Source organism: Castor canadensis, chromosome 9 (genome assembly GCF_047511655.1).
Source record: "Castor canadensis chromosome 9, mCasCan1.hap1v2, whole genome shotgun sequence".
Lineage (NCBI taxonomy): Eukaryota > Metazoa > Chordata > Mammalia > Rodentia > Castoridae > Castor > Castor canadensis.
The window spans coordinates 125,838,692-125,859,170 of record NC_133394.1 but is presented as its reverse complement, the minus strand read 5'-3'; the positions used below and the strand labels follow the sequence as shown (position 1 = coordinate 125,859,170).

The following is a 20,479-nucleotide window of genomic DNA, read 5'->3' as shown; positions in this document are numbered from 1 at the left end:
ACACAAAGTCACTTCAAATACACTTCTCAATTTGTAATTCCTACTCTCTTCTCATTAAATAATTTTCTAAATATACACAAGCACACATATACTAATGGAAACTGCCCAAAACATAGACAAATCTTTACTCAAATAAGATGAGGGATTTTTACAATTGTTTATTTACTGAGAAATTACTTGTAAAAAGTTAACACTGGCAATAACCTAACTATCAATATTAGTAGGAACAGACCTGTGACATGAAAAAACAGTCAGCAAAATAAAATGGAATGTGGAAAATAACAGCAGTTTGAGCTTAAAAGAAACACATAATCTCTCATTTGCTTTCCTAAATGTGCAAATTAAAGTATCAATTGCATTAATTTATTCTGACAGATGTGCACATGAAACTTTTAAGCATTTAATAATTAGACTCTCATTTTATAACCTGTGGTCACTGTGAAAAATAAATGTGGCTATTTATAGTCTATCCTTCAGATAGACTCTTGAGACTACCACTGCCTTAGCAGTATACTTTATATAAATTATCTTACAGTATGATGATCCTTTCAAAAGTAAACAAATTCCTAAAACAATAAAACACATTCTGTTAAGGGATATGAAATTCTTCATTTCACAAAGACAGTATCTATAAGAGTCGTCATTGCTCCATGAAAAAGCTTCCCTGTGGCAAATTAAAGTTTGTATCAGAGTGGGGGAAAATAGCATAAACAACTGAATTGTATATATAAACATGTTTTATTATATTTAATACTATTTAATAAAAAGAACCAGGCTTGGTTGTGGCTCACAAGGTAGAGTACCCACTTAGTAAGCACAAGGCTCGGATTTCACACCCCAGTACCGCAAGAGGACCTATATTCTTTACATAAAATCCTGTAAGCAAAAATACCAAGCTAAAGTAATGTAAACTAATTAACTTTCCTTAGTATGTCCTTTCATAGAACCTTTCAAATTTGATGTCTGGGAAAGAATTCTGACTCTATCACTTACTTTTTACTTGGGCAAGTTATATAATACCTTTGTGTGGTTCTTATTTCTTTATATGCAAAGTAGAAATAATATCAGTACTGATATCATGGGGTTATTATAAGGATAACATGACATAATCCAAGAGATAATGTACAGAATTCTGCTTCGCCAGGTGTAAAGGGCTCACACCTATAATCCTAGGTACTCGAGTGACTGAGATCAGGAGGATCCCAGTTCAAGGCCAGCCCAGGCAAGACCTCATCTCAACCAATAACTGAGCATGGTGAAATGTACCTGTCATTCCAGTGATGGCAAGAAGTACAAACTAGGAGGATTGGGGTCCAGGATAGCCTGAGCAAAAAGCAAGACCCTATCTCCAACATCACTACAGAAAAGAGGGCTGGAGGTATGACTCAAGTGGTAGCGCACCTTCCTACCAAGTGTGAAGCCCTGAGCTTAAATCCTTGTATTATAAATAAAGAATTCTGCTTCATGTACAATAACTACCTAAATGCTAGTTTGAAGCAATTGTGACTACACTGCTGTCACTGCTACCACCGACTACTAGTTGTTTCTAACAGCCTTCTGTGGATGCAAAATGCAAGGTTTCAGTGCCTTGATGTGACTAAAATGTTTGGATTGATTTTTAAATACTCCTGGTTGACATCCAACTGCAAACATACCTCTAAACCATCATTTTATGTGTATGGAAGAATGATTAAGGATATCAGATCAAGGTTGGTGGCCCATGAAAGCAGAAAATTAGACAAAAAAAAATATCATATTCTGTTATTTGACAGTACTGGGGTTTGAACTCAAGGGGCTTATGCTTGCGAAGCAGGCGCTCTACCTCATGATCCTCTCTTCCAGTCCTTGCATTCTGCTTTCAATGACTACAACAATCAGCTGTGAAGTCTAGCCTTTACTTTCACAAACACAAATCCAAAGTTCATGAACCTTAAAATCTGATGTGCTCCATTCACATAACTCTAATACTTACATGACTTAGTTCTACAAACTCTACTATTCCTCCACTGGTAAAACTGAAGGAAGAGAGCAAACAATAACAACCACTTGATACTCAGGCAGAATCCCTCCTGTTAGGGGGAATAATAAGGTAGGGGTTCAAGTACAGTATGCAATACAACTTTCTGAAAAGAGGGATAAGGACTACAGAATTCAGGGCTGTTTTGTTAGCCTCCTGGATGGACATTCCATTGTCCTTGAAGAAAACAAACATGAGGCATAGACACAAAGTAGGAATCCTACTCTGATTTATTTATTTTCATGCAAAGGCTTCCTGGCTGAAAGAATATACAGGGAAAGTACTTAGAGCATGTGGAAAGCTCAACTGAAATAAAAAAGAGGGCTGCATCCTTGAAAAGATGCCTAACATGTTTTTTTCTTGTATATATTAACAGCTGTGTTTTTATGCAGTCTTTCATTGTACATCTTCACAGAAGAACACAGTGAAGTGATACTCTAAGTAGGCAAGCAAGCACTGTTTACTCAAGTGAATTTTACACTTCAATATGAAAAAGTAATCTCAAGGTCCAGCCATCATTCTCCGTTTAAAACACATGCCTCAGTGCTACTGAGATCATAAAGAAGGCGTTCCATGTGACCACACCACCCAAAAGAAAACAGAAGAGCATGTCTATCTAAAAAGTATCCCACTGACATTTACCCTGGCAATTCCATGGCAACCTTTCTTCCCAACTTAGGCAAAAATTTTCTGACTTCTCTAACCATAGAATAGTTTTGCTTGCGATATAACTTTGTGTCAAGATTTTGTTCATTAAAGTTTTAAAGACTGACCAGTGTTGTGCCATACACTGGAGTTCATTCATTTTGGGTCAGGTGTGGTGGTGCTAGGGCAGGAAGATCATGAGTTCAAGGCCTGCCTGGACTACATAGTGGGCCTGGGGTACATAGTGAGATCCTATCTCAAAAAAAACCACATTCATTTTTGTTGATGAGTAGTATTCAATGACTATGTCATTCTCCTAGTAATGGACATTTGGAATGTCCCAAGCTTTAGCTGTTGTGAATAAAGTTGCAAATGAACATTCCTGTGAATGTGCTTTTGTGAACAAAATATCTAGGAATAGAATTATTGGGTCATGGGGAAAATGGGTGATTTTACTTTTTAAATTGCCAAATAAGTCCTATACAGAATTGTGTGATTTTTACTGCTCCACCAACACTTCTGAGAGGTCTAGCTACTCTATATCCTTCTTAACATTGTCCAACTCACGGTTTCAATCATACCAACAGTGTAAAACAGTTCATGTCTTATTAACCATTTCTACTTCTTCCCTCAGGTACTGTCTATTCAACCCTTTGCCCCAGTGTTTATTAAGCTGTACTTACTGCTGATTTGGAATGGTTGTTTCTATGTTGGATGTCCTTTGTCAAGACTCATGTGCAATGAATTTATTTGTTCAGTCTGGGACTTACCTTTTGATAAGCATGCTGTTGCTTACACACACATATACACACGTACGTGATGCTTCTTTTTAAAAAATACTTTTACACATATTCTTGTTTAAATATTAAAGCACCCTGGGCTGAGGGACTCATAGTATTATCATGGTATTACAGATTCAGAAACTGAGGTTGAGTGATTAAGTTACTTATTCACATAACCAACTTTTAGCAGATTTTCTGATGCTAAGTCCAATATTCTTATAGCTCTCATTTATATAACTCTCTAGGATTTTTTTCTCTAGTTTTCTTTTCCACTTCACAATTCTCTAATAAAAGCTTTTAGGGACCTTTAACTTACAAGGAATAATCCATAAAATGCAGTTAATAAGTATGACAAATTAATTTATTCAAATTATAGGAAAGATATTAAGATTTATTATAATTTTGGTTTTGCCTTTTTATGCTACCTTTTATTAACTCCCATTATCTAAACTTAAGTCTCTTTTGCCTTAAGGTATGATGCATTCTCTCTTAATTTTATTGGCTAGAATGATGATTTATATACTAGTTTAGGTTAAAACATATTAAACTTTTTTTCAGGGCTTAAGTCATTCTCTGTCCAAAAAATTTAAGGTGCTTAGACCACAGGAAATTTTTCACTAGGTTATTTAGTGCATTAATGTCATATCCCAGAGGCTAAAAGAAATCATCACCTTACCATGCATTTTATTTTCTACAGACAGTGGCTTTAACAGAGACGGCTGACAGTGGTGTAAAATAAGAATGTTAATACCATACAAACAAAAATGTACACATGTTCAAATCCTACTTATACAATTACCTTTGGATCCTTGTAAAGAAAAAGATGTCCATCTCGTAAAACAAAATACCGGTCTTGAAATTTATTTCCAGACAGTATTTTAGCTGGTTCTTCTTTGATTTTCAAGACTCCTTCTTTGATACATTTATCTGCAAAATATTGCATTATTTGTGTAAGTTGGGTCCATTTTCACTTATTTGGAATATAATATGCACCATTTATGTATTTTTCAGTTTTGATAATACATAGTAATAACTATTATTCAACCACGAAGCAGACTCAGGTAAGTTTCTGAACGCACCACTTGTCAGGAATCTTCCTCTATATCATGAGTGGGCCTGCCAGTGTGGCCCAATTAGCCATGGTTGGTGAGCACATACAATGTGGTTGGTCTGAATTGAGTGTGCTGGAATTGTAAGGTACATACCAGATCTTGAAGACTTTGTTCAAAGAAAAGTAAAGTAAAATACTACTATTCTGAATGTTGATTACATGATGAAATAATTATATATTGGATATGTTAGATTAAATAAAATACACTGGTAAAATAGTAAAATTAAATCCAGCTATTTCTTTATACTTTTTGAAATGTGGATAGTAGACAATTTAAAATTGAATATGCAATTTGAATAGCACTGGTATAAAATATAAATACATAGTTGAAAAAGGAAGTATCTTTTGGAATTCTGACTCAAGAATCCAGGAATTCTTAAGAGATTAGAAAAATTTCTGTAAAAATGAGATAGTCAACATTCCTAGTAGAGTGCTTAACAACGCTTATATTCCACATGCAATATGGTTAGTGTGCTGTACTTTGAAGTCATTTCAACTAATTCTATTAAAATCAATTTTTAGGGAGAATACTAAATTTTTGTTTGTAATTTACCATGTATAATTGTATAAATACGTCTCCAGTCTAAACCCTTCTCCTGAAACACAGATATTCAACTGCTTAGTAGAAAAATATTAAGGAAGAGTGAAAAGAAAAAAGGAAACTAAAGCCAAATAACCATTATATGGTCATTATAGTGTCAGCTCCTTTTTTTTCCTGTAAAGTAGGGGTATAGACACCTATCTGCAGGATTGCTGTCTTTCCTGAACACAGAACACAAAAACTGCAGGGCAGAACACTATGAGATACAGAACTTTAGCAACTTCCTGGTATTAAGTTTATATAATTCATGCACAGTTTCTAAAATTTACAAAGTAACTTGAGAGGTTTTAGAAAGAATTCATAAATTAAATAAATTAGTTTGTGTGAGAGAAAAATCTTACAGTATAATTAGAAAACAAAGACTAAAATTATAAAAATAGTTCCTTGTAAAAAAAAAAAAATAGTTCCTTGTAACCCAAACATGCATGGGATGAATAAAGGGAAGCAAAAATTCCCAGGACTGATCATGCCAATGAAACTGACCATAAGCAAATGTGCAAACAAGAGTAATTAACAAACCTGGTAGTTTTCATGACAGACATATAGGCAACGGATAGCATACTTGAAATCACACTGTCAACAGGTAATTTTTAGTTATTTTGTGACTATAGTGCTAAAATTTGTTCACACTCAGTTCCATAGAAAAGTATGTTAAAGGACATTTTGTAGCTAAGAAGTATAAGAATAGGAAGCAATTTTGCAAACACTGGATGGACTTAATGATTTCTTGGACTTAAAATTTTAGGTAAAGTATTTTTGAAAAGTTTCAATCAAGTTGTATGATACAGATATATATTTCTTAACAAAGAAAAGAATCTATAGTCTTACAATATCTTTATCATTAATTTTTTGTTCAAATAATAAACCTTTCAGATTTTACCAATAAGAAATAAGTATATATTTAGTTGTATAAGTAAGGCATTCATAGGTCAAAAAGAAAGCAGTCCTAGTGAAAAACTACTATTTCTGACATTTGAGTTCATATTTGTTAAAATTTATTTTAATAATTATTATGTATACTTGAGTATGTTAGTTAAATCTTCAAAAATAAATTAAGGGACTCAAGAGAAAAAGCTTTGAGAGGAATAATTATTTAGAATAATAGAAAAACAAAAATTAATTTTAAATCTGAAACTCTGGTAAATATTAAGAGATAACATTACTGTAAGCTCTCCCAACCAAATTTTGGCCTGTTCTCAAAATGTTAAACAAAGTAGAAAGACATCTACCAATTAATGGACAAGATTAAGCTATACACTTTGGGGAATACTGTGTGTGACTTTGCGTATAACAAAATCAAGGTTATTGATTGCATGGCTTCTAGTAATTCTCACTTCTAACCTGCTCAGATCCTATATGGTCCCTCAACTTTGGGTTCTTTCATTCATACTTCTCACTCCTTCCACTTCTCTTTGAGCAGAAAATTCTCCAGAAGAATCTGATTCAGCACAAAGTTCACACCAGCTGTGACCACATCACTGTCCAGATGTCCTCAGACTTGAGTTCAGTTCTAGTTTGTCACTGTAAAAGTTTCATGCCCTGCATGTACCTTCTGAGTTTTGAGCTGGAGTTCAAATTCCTGCTACTCTGGTATTTGTAGTATGGTATCTGCCTCGTAATTCTTGAGTTTCAAGTTAGACAGAACTCCTGCTCCATGGTGTGCTCTGGCTTCTTTCTTGGTAATCCTGAGACTCATAGACTCCTTTCTTGCATATTAATCTTTCTAGATACCAATTTTTTCTAATTCCTAACTTTGGAACGCCAATATTTCTCATGCTACATAAACAACATTTCTAGCCATATCCCTTGCTACACACTCATTCAATGCTCATTGGATCTAATGAAAAAGTCACGCCATGTATGATGTGGCTTGTGATATAAACGCGAGGCATGAAGTTTTAAGTTTCTAAGTTTAGAGAACTTCCTTGTAATGAGAGGGAAGGAGGGAGGTAGGAAGGAAAGAAGGAAGGAAGGTAGGTAGGTAGGCAGGCAGCATATATGTCTACTTCAATAAAAAATGAAACCAGCTATTGCATAACTAATGTAATGGAGGAAACCCTTCAGCAGGCAACTTGGAAAAACCATTTAATTTTTTCTATGAGTGCAACTGGTTTGAAGATTAAAAGTACTTCCCAAAGCACTTAATTTCCCCTGACAAAGATCCCAGGATGTATCCAAGTAGGTACTATTTCATTTACTACTTTTTTGACTCCTTATAATCAAATTCCAACATACTGTTAACTTTACTGAATCATAAAAGCCTCTGCTGTTCTTGGTAGTGGTTTGTTGGATTGCACCTTAGTGAAGGGTCTTAATAGTTAAGAAAAGAAAACTGGTTCTCTTAATTACATTGAGTTATTATTTTGTGATTAAGAGATAAGTTCATTAAAATTGTATGTATAACTGGAGATCATATAAAATAAACCAGTCCCTTTAAGATGGTATCACATGTTTCTTTCATTTGTGGATCCTGGGAGAAAACAAAATAAGGCAAAACAACAACAACAAAACAAAACAACCAACAAAACAACAAAACAACCAAGGTTACAAAAGTAAAAGGGGGAGGTGCAGGGAAGGAAATTAGGAGAGAGAGGAGATAAAGAGGAGTAACAGAGGGGATGGTTAGGATCAACATGTATTATATGCATACAGGGAAATGAGATGATGAAACCCCTTACTGTGTACAGTCTAATTCACACCAATAAAAAACCACATGTAGAAGAGCTGGGGATGTAGCTTAGTGGTAGGGAATTTGCCTGATATCCTGGCTTCAATGCCCAGCACCACAAAAAATATGTATAACAGAACACAGTATCCACATATATTTAAATAGAACACACATATGATGAAGTTGATACCCCCCTCTTTAAAAAATAAAAATTTAAAAACCATTTGATAAGCTCATCATTAAACAAAAACAGTGACTTGTATCTAGTAGCTACTAATTATAATAAAGTAACTGCTCTGTGAAGGAGAGGGAGTGGGGAAGAAGAAAGAAAGTCCAATGTTACATAGATCAACTTTGTAACAACCTAAAAACATACTATTCCTCCTTATCCTTGATTTTATGGCAGTAAAGGGTTAAGGATAGACCACAAGAGGCTGGATTTCAAGAAATCTTGACTCCAAAGTCTGTTCCTCCACTTACCTCTTAAGGAGTCATGCATTGTCTCCACACCTCAGTTTCTACATGTGTACAAGTTCTACTAAGTGCTAGCGGAGAAAGTCCTAAGATTAGTAGGAGGATTAAATAAAATGGTATGAAAAAGTAAAAGGAAAAGAGAAGGAAGGAAGGAAAGACAGGAAGGGAGGAGAGGGAGAGAGAGCACAAGAGCAAGAGAGCAGGAGGGAGGGAGGGAGGAAGGGAGAGGGAGAGAACGAATTTAATCTAGAATCTGGAACCTGATAAACTCACATTAATTATGAGCTCTTGCTGTCTCTTACATGTGATCTGATAAGTGATGAGGAAATATACAACAAATGCACTTATTTTTCATGATCTTGCCTGTACAAACTATTTCATCAGGCCTGAACATAACCTAAAAACACCCCTTATGCTACACTCTTCCTTTTCCTACATGTGCTCAGTGCTGAAGGACATAAATGGGCAGCTTCCAATGTGAGACATCCCCTTGAAAATAGAGCAAGCCCAGGTCATTTGGCAATATCTGAAGGCTCTAAAATGTTCTTCCAAATTCACAATGATGCATGTTTCCTTTTGGTACTGCTTGCATACAACATAAGAACTCCTTATAATTTGGAGGAAATAGAATTACTGATGTATTTCACTCATAGTATAGCATACATTCAAAATGCATTTTAATAAAACTTAGTTCTACATTTGGGTAGAAACCAAACTGGATATAACTAATACCTGCTTGAAAGTAAATTACTTCTCTGTTTTAAATTAACTTGTGAATATTTAGTTTTAGAACACAGTGGGGGTGGTTCTTAACTCTATAGTAGATAATAAAAATTCAGGATAATAGAGACCAAAATATCGTGATACTCCAAGAAGTAATCTATGTCTTAGGGTCTGCTAAATATGTTCTCCCCACCACATTCCCAATCTCTTTTTGTTTTTGTTCCTTGTATGAAAGAAACAGTTAACATATTAGAAGCCTTATGACATTTTTTGATAACTGGACATCTTATAAGTAGTTAAATTCTAAGTACAGTTACTACTGGAACAGGACTGACTAGAAAAATGCCAGCGGTTCTTTGCTATTTTACTGATAATGCAGAAAATTGTGGAAAATAGAAACTACTTTTCTGTTTTTATTATTACATTGAATTACAACAAACCATTTCTAAAATAAATTTAGTGTAACAGGTAATTTTTATTTGGATGTGAGGGTGTAGTTTTCAGCATGCTCCTAAGTTGGTGCCAGGATAACATTTTAGAATTTTCATAGTGTGTGTACATTTAATCTCATGGGATTTTCAAGCAACATTCCAAAGTAGGATGTACAGGCATTATCACATCACTTAAAACATGAACACTGATTGTGGCTCACCAAGTTTATTTTCCAAGTTTAAAAAGCAATCATACTAGAATGAGAATTCAGTCTGCTTAGTACTGAACATAGAAGTCTGTATTCTACACAGAGGCAAGAAAACTAAATCAGTAATATTTTCTTGAATGAGAGATATTCAGTGTTAGAAGGGATGTCAGTAATAATCCAGTCGAACTATTTTTCTGTGCTTGAAAGCTCTCTATAAACATTCTGGCCACAATAGTCATTTATTGCATGCTGTGTTTGTAGTCTTATATTTAAATAGGCTATAGACATTTAGATTTTCTGTTCCCTCTGGGTAAAGAAAATGCTTATAATCCTTTAAATTTTCTATAGTAATTTCCTCTATGAAAGAGATAGCTAATAAAACTTACCAATTGTTTTTTTTTCCCCACCAGAGAATTTTCCTATCAGAAAAAGTCAGGACATTCATAGTCTACACTGAGTATCAAGGACTGTAATTTAATTTCCAAGACAATACTTCCTCTTGAAGTGGGCTAGGTCTTAATCTTCAACCTTTTACATATCTTTGGATTTTAAAAGATTTGATGTGAATGGAATGTGAATAAATTCAGCTAAGCTATGAATTATGCACTTATATCATTTTTGCTGAAATTTTCTTTATTGAGAGTGAAGGGCTTAACTTTTCAGGTTTGAATTTGCCAAAAGCAGTTACATTTTTAACTGTTCTAAAATAAAATTAATCCCAAACTTTTGTCCTATGCTGCAACCTAAATTTACAAACACATAGGGTTCTGTATTTGAGTTACAACTTACATGTTTAAGGTATTTCTTTCCTATTTAGATCATTAAGATTTTATTCTCATGACTGGAATTCTAGTGTAGTAATTTTAGAGACTATTAATGATTAAAGTAAGACTTTAATAATATAAAACTACTCCAGAGCCTTTCAGAAGACAAAATTTACAGTTTACTTGTGATGGAGATGTTGATATTTAATGTAACAGATGATAATAAGAGATGGCCTATTAAGGATAGCTATGACAAAGTCTAAATAGCAACTTAAATGAAGTTTTATTATACCTAAATGTCTTAGCTTTTAATCCATGGAGTAGAAATGAAATTTGAGGACTATTATATTTCTTTTCAAGTTAATTAACTCCTCATTACGATAATGGCAATGGAACAAAATGTTTCTGCGACATAAAATGCTGCTATTGAAAAACACAGAATTGATTTTTAAATAGAGGCAACAGAGAAATCTTTTACTCACATATACTGCTATAAAGGTAAACTATGGTATCTCATTACCTGAAATGAATGAGAAGATATTAAATATTGGATAAGTCTAAAATCTATCCATACCGATGCTATCTACATTTAAATGATTTAGATAAAGTGAGAAAAATGATGAAGTTTAAACACCTAAACTATAGCAAATACTTATTATATGATAAAATTCTTGATTTAGGAAAAATTGATGAAAGCATTCTAACAAACAGAAGTACATGCTAAAATTCATTCCATAAAAATCACAAAAAACTATCACAGAATTAATGAAGTATAAGTAATGTGTATGTATGTTTATATGTATATGTATACAAATATACATATGTATACACATATGAGATAAACATAAGGTCAGGGACAGAGAGACTAAAATTTGTGGCAACTAGGTACCTAATACAAGGGGAGGAGGCAGTCTGCACAGGATGTTGTGCGACTTTATGTTTTTTTTCTTTCCTGTTTTTGGTGCTGGGTTTTGAACTCAGGGCTTTGTGCATGCCAGAATGAACTCTATCACTGTCCCAGGCTCCTAGTCTCAACTTTATGCTTTAACTACTTGTTAACACATTAGTTATTTGTTACTCAGAGAAAACAGTTGCATGCAACCAACCTTGTTTTCAAATTGCTGATTTTCAGTTGGTCCCTAAGATAGACTAAAAAAATCTTAAGAATCTTTCTTGCTTTGAAGAACAATTGTTTCTGAGATGATTCCAAGTTTTCTGCTAACAAACTGTCAGAGAAATCATGTTTGATTTACATTCAGTATTTTCCCTTTAGATCCCGGTTGGCCAAGTAGTGAGTGGTGCAATAATTCTGGAGGAGGTGATCATTGTGATGGATTTAGGAGGCATTCACCAAGACAGAGACAGAGTAGAATAAAAACCTAACCTACCCCAAATCTATCACAAAATATTCCCCCAAGAGGCATTAATTAAACACCATTTAAGCCTGCTGCTTTCTTTCCTCTTAAGTTCTCTGGTTTTAGTGTAAGATGCTTTGTCTAGCTCTGATAGATTTGATGTTTTCCTAACAGAATGACTAACTCCATAGCCCATCAAATGGATGTAATGGAATATATGAAGTATTATCAGAATACCCAATAGTCCTATGCAGTTCCTTGAGAGAGCCAAGGTCCAGTTTGTCATTACATGGTTTCTCCTTTCCCTTAAGAAACATAAGGATTTTACACACATGGGATTTCTCGAAGAAAGCTCAATATGTGTAATACTGATTTTTTGTTCAAAGACTAACAACACTGAATAGCATCCTTGCTCTGGTTACCCCCACCACCATGTGCACAAAACCTTCCTTTCTATTATATCCATTTAAACTGATTTCTAATGTATTTTTATTCTTATAGCCATTCTCCTAACATTCAAATAACAGCTAAAGTATTATATGTAGGTGTCAATTTCAACAATTTTTGCAATGTAGAGTAGATATTTTGGAAGAATATTGAAAAGGAACATTGTCACCAGAAAGCTAAAATTGGATGGAAAAATAATTTCTTCAATGGGAAGTTATCCTATATGTTTCAGGGATAGGGTTCATAAGCTCAATACCTTTTTTTTTTTTTTAATGGCATTGGTAATAGAACCCAGTGCCTTGCACTTGTCAGGCAAGTGCTCTACCACTGAGTTAAAAATCCAGTCCAATTTTTCTCCAATGATTTTCCTTTTTCCAATATTATGGTGAAAGAATAGCAGACTTTGAGAGCTAGAACATATTTCATAGATGATCAAAATTGGCACCACTGACCTTCTGAACTAGATAACTACTGAAGAACTGCCCTGTATTTTCAAGCTCGTTAGCAGCATCCCTTGTCTCTACTCACTAAATATCAGAAGTTCTGCTTCCCTACCCCACTCCCAAGTTGTGACAGTCAGAAATATCTACAAACATTGCCACATGTCCCTGGGTAGCAAAACCACCTCTTAGACGAGAACCACTACTCTATGACATAGATACATGATACGATCAGATGACTAGGAAGAATTTCTATCATAATCTTTAATTATGGAGAGAATGCAGTTCAAAATCGTATGTAGCAGTACTAAAGAAATATTTAAAATAAGATAAAGGTCTCCAACAGGCTAAACTTCTACTGCTAAAAGACCAGCCCAATATCTTTTCAAACTAATATTTAGTGGGGGTGAGGGCCATGGTTCAAAGGGTAGAGTGGCTGTCTAGCAAAGGAGAGGCTTGAGTTCAAACTCCAGTGCCACCCTAAACTAATATTTAGTAACTTGGCAAGTTTTATTTACCTTCTTCATCTTCATTTTTTTTTCCTCATTCATAAAATAACAAGATAGCTGACGGGGCAATTTTTTAAAAGTTTAAATGATCTTTAGTGTTTACAGAGCTTAGGTACTAATTTGTGATTAATAAATAGTAATGATTATTATTAATATTACTTATCAAAATTGTAGTAAATTTCATACTAAATCCTTAGCTTTGGAGGTTGGTTTATATATAAGCCTGGCTGAAATGTTTTTCTAAGATGTTAAGTGATGACAGAACAACTCAAGAAAAAAAACTTTCAAAATAAAAATTTCTGGTAACTCTAACATGTTCAGAGATAGTTTTGTTTTGTTGGTTTGTGCTAGCTAACTTCTAATTGAATCTTCAAATGTGTACTGTTTCCTTCCCGTTGGATAGGGAATATACTTGTTGGAAGTGTTTTATTTTATACTTATTTGATTACCAATTGTCACTGAGAAAAAATTGAGACACAGGCCAAGCACTCAAGATGACTCACCACCAATCTAAAAACTGGAACACACATAAGCACAATTATGACAAAAAAACCCTTAAAAACATGAACTGTTCTTCCAAAAGGTGTAACTTGGAACCATCAAATTATCTATTACCAAAATGCCACATGCTAGGAAAATTTTCACCTGCCCATTCTTTTTCTCCTTAATTACCATGTAATCACATTCTATATTTAGCTACTCTTATTTGCATTCTCAAACATCACTTGTGTCTTAATAATTACCCGTTAGTCATTTGAATTTCCAACCACCTTTGCAATGGCAAGCAAGGCACCTACCTCTGCAGTGTTTAATTGTGTCAGTGGTCAAGAATCTCTTCACCACAAGATAAGCAGAACCAGGTTCAGCTAATGAACTCCACTGAAGCACCTGCTCCAGCACATTTTCTGTGTAGTGAAGAGGGCGCTCTGCAAATATAAAACCCAAATAAAATTGAAAAACAAAAATATGAAGAAATATTCTATTTTATGATTACAAATTAAAAAATCCTTTTGAAAAGTTCTGCAGATAGTAATATACATAATAATATCTTACATTACATACAAGAGACTGTAATGCCTAGAACATATTAAGCACAAAATGTGATTTACTGTATAAACTAATCTGTGCAGAGACGTTTGTTATGCAACTATTTTAATTCAGAAGTGCTTTCTTTTAGATAAAAATCTCAAAATACTAACCTTAGTACAATGAATATGTCTTAATTTATTTTCTTTCTAATTTAGATAAAATTATGATTTGCTTAGGGAGAACTGCCTATTTGTATACGTAATTAAATAACTTTAAAAGGATGAGCAAAATTAACCTTGTCTTGGTAGTGGGTAATGGGCATGAATCAATCCTTTGTTTATGCCAACAAGATCAGAATTTTATAACTTCGAATCACTATTGGTGAATAACTTAAAGCTGGTATTCTCATAGTCAGTTAGTATGAAATTATAAAAATGCTATAGAGAATGTATGAAAATAATTAAGAAATAGTACTGAGTAATCCATGTTTAACAATTAGTAGAAACATCAATCAGAAACATTATATGGTAATATTATACATTAATTATTGATATAATAGGCCAATAGGCAATCAAATAGATGACAGCTTAAAGATTTCTCTTTGATGATTTTTTATTTATATACATTTCATTTCAGATAAATGCACCATTTACTTTTGGAATGGAGTTTAAAAAGTTTTACAATTATAATCAAATCTTCATAGGAAAGGGTTTTTTTTTCTAATCAAAATATGTCAATCAGTTAATAAAATGTAACCAAGGAAACATATGCTGGGAAAATAGAAATTTAAACCTTTTCATAGTATACTGAAAATAGCATAATTGAAATAGCAAGAAGAGAAGCTCTGACAGGAAAACGTTGAGACTGCTATCCTAATGTCATAACCATATATATTCCAACTCAAGTCTTTCAGATACTCTTAAATGTACAGCACATAGCCTGCACTTTTGGTTTTTAGAGTAGCGATGTTAATAAGAAAGAACATGCCAAAGGTATTCTCATAGGTTACTCATAATATTGTAATTGGCAACAAAAGCACAAGTAAAACGGAATAAATCTCTCTCTTCCTCCCAAATTATGGGAGTATGTTATGACCACATCACTCAAGAACTCATCATAATCCAGGGTTAAAAAAGAAGTGAATAAGTTTCATGCTTTCACTATAAATTACCAGATTTTTGCTTCCCATCCAGTAAACTGAAATCGAGTTCTTCATATTGGGCCTATTATAGCAAGCCTACCAAGTATAAAAATGGCAATTTTAAAACAGAGCTATTAGTCCACACATTTTGAAACAAATCGGTCTCCATTTATTATTACATATCCCCTAAGCACAGCGCAATATTGAGTCCATAATGGACATACAATTAATATTTCAGGAGACACTTTATCAATTTCTTTGGTGGCCTATAAATTAAAGATTATCAGACAAAATATAATTATCTGTAAAACCAGACAAGACCTTTTGTGCTATATCAATACATCTGTCCTTTAAATAATTTCATAAAGCCCGAACAAAAAAAATTGCCCATAATTTGCCAAAATTATAATTATAATTATAATTAATTATAATCAGTAATTTTTAATTACTGATTAACTCATCAATTGATTCTTTTATAACTGGAGTTAGATATATTTAAATGTAAGACTAATTATGTAATAAACACTCCCTTTATACTTGATATTATATAATTTTTGATTTTACCACTTGTAACAATTGTTATTTCTAGAAAAACAACTAATTGTCAGAAGTTACATATATTCTATGCATTATATTGGTACTACTTTAAATTCTCACAATAACACCTATTAGTTCATGTTATTATTAACATCCATATTGTACATGCAGGGAACCTAATCATCACAGAATTGTAGCCTTCTGCCCAAAGTTATGATGGTTTTTCACACGTAATTTTTGGGATAAAAGGTACCAACTCATTAAGATTATTTTTGAAGATTGAACAAGGTAATATAAGCAAGGTGAAAACAACAGATCTCACTCTCCCTTTCGCATTCCTAACCTTTAAGAGAAGACGGCAGGGAAACAATAGTTTCAACAGCCTGCATGCAAAGAACATGATAGAGCGGCTGGCTTAACAAGGCACAATAACATTCTTACATGGATAAGGTATGTAGCTTGAAATAAAATCTCACTTCTTTATTATAAGATTAAATTGGTAATGAGATTTTCAAATATCAGAACATTTATATTGAAGAGAGTAATTATTACACACACTACAAGCAGATATCACAGCAAAGAACTAAAGTATTCTTAATTGTACTGAAATATATCATGGCAGACATAGGAAGTTTATCTATGGACATATAATTAATTCTGGTTACAAAAAGTTAAGTATATTTTCTTCATCAGAATCACTATGTGATACTTCATAAGAATGAAAGCTTTGCAGAATTAAGTTCCTAGAAAACAAACAGAGCTAACAAATGGGAAGAAAGACAAATATGCTGTAGACTGTCAAAAGCTACAAATTATAAAATGGCATTAATTTCCATCTTTTTTTTTCTTTTATTCATATATGCATACAATGTTTGGGTCATTTCTCCCCCCTTGCCCAGTCCCCTCCCTTACCCCCCGCCCCCTCCCTCTCCCAGCCTACCCCCTTGCTATCCAGCAGAAATTTTTGCCCTTATCTCTAATTTTGTTGAAGAGAGAGTATAAGCAATAATAGGAAGGACCAAGGGTTTTTGCTAGTTGAGATAAGGATAGCTATACAGGGAGCTGACTCAGCATTGCTTTCCTGTGTATGTGTGTTACCTTCTAATTTTCATCTTAAGAAAGAGAGAACAGGAAAAACCGAGCCACAGAACATTGTTAAGAATATAAATCCCTACAAATAAATTTGCAGTGATAGTTATAATTTACAACCACGTGTCATTGCAGATTACACACTAAGTCATCTGGCATTAAGACATCATAGAGAAATAAATAACTCCTTTGCATACTATCTACAGAATGGATACTACTAAAAATTCAATGTAGTTCTTTGGGAAAAACTGGTTACACAGGTGGTTCTCCACCTAGATAAAACACAATTTTATTAATTGTTTAAAATCTTGTGCAAAGAATGAACCTGACTTCCCTTGTTCAATAGTGATTTTCCACCTAAAGCAACAGATGTTGCCTTTAAATTTCTGGTAGTAATGATACAGGTTTTCCAATTAGGACTTCCCTAATCAAATTTTTAGTGCTAACTTAGAGCTGTACAAGTCTTTCTCTGTCCTTCCACATAAGTAGAAGGCAATGGCATTTTATGTGTCAGTGAGAGGAGAAGAGCTGGAAATAATTGTAATTAAAAATAAACAGATCTTCAGTAGCACAGTAGCTATGAATTTTGCATTGTGAGATTGAGGGCTAGGAGTGGAATACTTTAAATTGGACCCTGAATGTCTTCTAAAAGGCTATGTGTTGTTGAAGACCTGATCACAATCCTGTGTTGTTGAGAGGCAGCAGAACTGAGGGGATAGAGTCTAGTGGAAGGAAGTTAGGTCACTGAGAGCATATTCTTGAAGGGGGATTTCGAGATCCCAGTCCTTTACTGTCTTTTTGCATCCCAGGTGCAATGAAGTGAACAGAATTCCTTTACTATATACACCCATCATGATATACTGTTCTGCCATGGGCTGTTTAGTCCAAACAGCCATGGACTAAAGTTTCTGAAACTGTGTGCCAAAGAAAAACGTTTTCTCCTTATAAGTTGATTTATTTTAACTGTTTTTCACAGTGATGAGAAGCCAAGTAACATACTCTCCCGTGGTAGGTTTGAGCTTGCCCTAAGAATAGGTGGAACTGAATCAAATATGCCTGGCATCCTTCAAGAAGTGAGATAAGAAATATTTGTTCTCTACCCAGTAGGAATTTCAAATGCCTCACTGGAAATTCACTTAGAGGGATAATATATTTAGAATTCATTGAGCCTAGACTCTAACTCAACTTTGTATATTCTATAAGGTAGTAATACAAAATAAAAATACCAAAAATAAATGATTTTGCATGGATACAGATGTAAACTTCTGACTACCAGATAGAGAGTGTGCTTTATTTTAGCAAGTACTTTTTAAGAATTATTTATTTCGCCAGTGGCAAATGTTGTCACTGCTGTTTGAGTCACAAAACTGACATGCTTACATCAGGCTGCATTTGTAACTGTCACATCTATGGTGATTCCATTTATAGATTTAAAAATCTATATTTATCATTTTTAAATAAATATGCAATAGGCATGTATATATTACATAGGCTATAATGCATATGTTCCTCTTATTTTTATAATATGTGGTATTATTCACATTTTAAAAATAAATATAGGTTACCCAGAATAATAAAGGGAACTTTATGGAATATTTGTTACACAAAAGGGCACTTGATATGGGACACTTGATATTACAGAATAAAGAACTTCTTTAAAATTTACAGATACTATAATAAAATAAAATTTAGCATTCTGGTTTACATACTTATTTATCCACTTATTAATTTATTCATTCTTGACCGTTTCATTATTTGGAGGGTTAATCTTTACACTAGAAAACTTACCAGTTGCCTGCTGACATTACTCCTATCAAATATAATGGTATGACTACCTATGTATCTTATATTTCACATTATCTCCTCTGCATGTTCCTAGAAATGAAGTTTTGAACATTTCAGAATGTTAGGTTACACTTAGGATCCATCTGCTTCAATAAACCAACATAAGCACAGGCACTTTATTGCCTTCCACCATTGTTCCTCTAGAAAGAGTGAAAAAACATAAAAACTTTTCTTTGCTGACATTTCCTATGTATTCAGTTGCCCAAACAGTATGTCCATGCTAAATTAGAATTCTTAACTCTGAATCTATTATTTCTTGGTGAACATGGTTCAGATATAAAAATAACTTGCTGTCTCCTAGTCCTATTATATCTTCATTAAGATAACTTTTTTCCTTTTTATTAGACAAAAAGGGCAACAGTACCAACAACAACAAAAAAAGCCCAATTCAGCCTTAGCATATGTGAGTTGCTAATTATCACATGCAGTTCAGTAATTAGTCATTTTCAGGCGAATATCCCTTGATTTTCTAAAAGGAAATTTCATAAACAGTGTTTCCTAATCTAATCTGTGATTTAGAAAGTTAATTCTGTAATAATGACAACAGTCATGTTTTACTCATAAATGTGATAAAGCTGGTAATGTAGCCCCTATTCTAAAGAAGAAAGAAAAATCAAAAGATGATCACTTCTGTACTATACCATCATATACTATTTTGCTTTATTTATTTAAGAGATTTTAATCATATGACTATCATATACTATGCACTATACTGGACACTGTAGACTAAAATAAAAAACAAAACAAAACAAAACAACAATAGACAGAATCCCTACTTCCTGCCAAGAAACTTCTGTTAAGACACAGGAATACAAATCAGGTGCTAAGCACTGCAAGAAGAGATGAGACAAGATGCAGTGAAGCTCCGAGTCTGGATTTTTAAAGGAGGTGATCAGGAGAGCCAGTGGGGGATGTACAAAGCTATACATGGGAGATATCAGCTTACACATGTAAGTGGAGCATAGGATGGAAGAGATTATCCATGAAGAACATATAAAATGACAAAAGACTGCAAAAAGTAGTAATTAGAGCCGGGGAAACCCAACATTTGGGCGGTATATGAAAGCAGCAGCAGCTACAAATGAGACAAAATGATTAAAGAATCAAGAAGAGTATCCAGGCAGTAGTGAAAATGGAGAAAAGCTCATCAAAGGAGAAAGGAAAGGTCATTAACAATCAATGCCTCAGGAAGGTCAGGAAAGTGAAGCCTGAAGTACATCTCCTGGACTCACAGTTGGGGGTCACAGGAGCCATCAAGACTTGCCCAACTAGAGCAAAAACCCAAGCACTAGGGCCACTGGATCTTGCAATGTATATTGAAAAAGGAAACATTTTAATACAATTAAATCTTCAAAAAGAAAAATATCAAGATGGACAAATGAAAAACAAAGCACTTGATAATCCCATTTCACTCTAATACTGATTACAATACTCCTAAAAATGGACCATAGGGTATTTCCACAATGAATTTTAATTTTATCTTGAGATTGTGGTGGCAAGGTCTTCCTTTTGGCAGTTTGACAGCTATACTTGAAAGGGTCCCAAGACCTTAGTAGGTGTCAGTTAGACAGATGGTCAAGGTACAAAGACATTCTGAGCCTTACTTTTTTTCCTAGAGTCTTTAACATGAAACGGTGTCACTAAAATGTTAAGCTTATTCAG

General features: G+C 33.7%; 1 protein-coding gene across 7 annotated transcripts in view; it reads right to left on the bottom strand.

Moving 5' to 3' along the window:
* Arap2 (ArfGAP with RhoGAP domain, ankyrin repeat and PH domain 2) overlaps positions 1-20,479 on the bottom strand; it is a 235,389-nt gene that overhangs the window by 33,243 nt on the left and 181,667 nt on the right. For all 7 annotated transcript variants that reach the window (XM_074042487.1, XM_074042484.1, XM_074042483.1 and 4 more), the window contains 2 exons: positions 13,974-14,102; positions 4,244-4,371 (listed from right to left, as the gene is read on the bottom strand). In XM_074042487.1, coding sequence (XP_073898588.1) covers positions 4,244-4,371; positions 13,974-14,102 — 257 coding nt within the window. The remainder of the gene's footprint in view (positions 1-4,243; positions 4,372-13,973; positions 14,103-20,479) is intronic.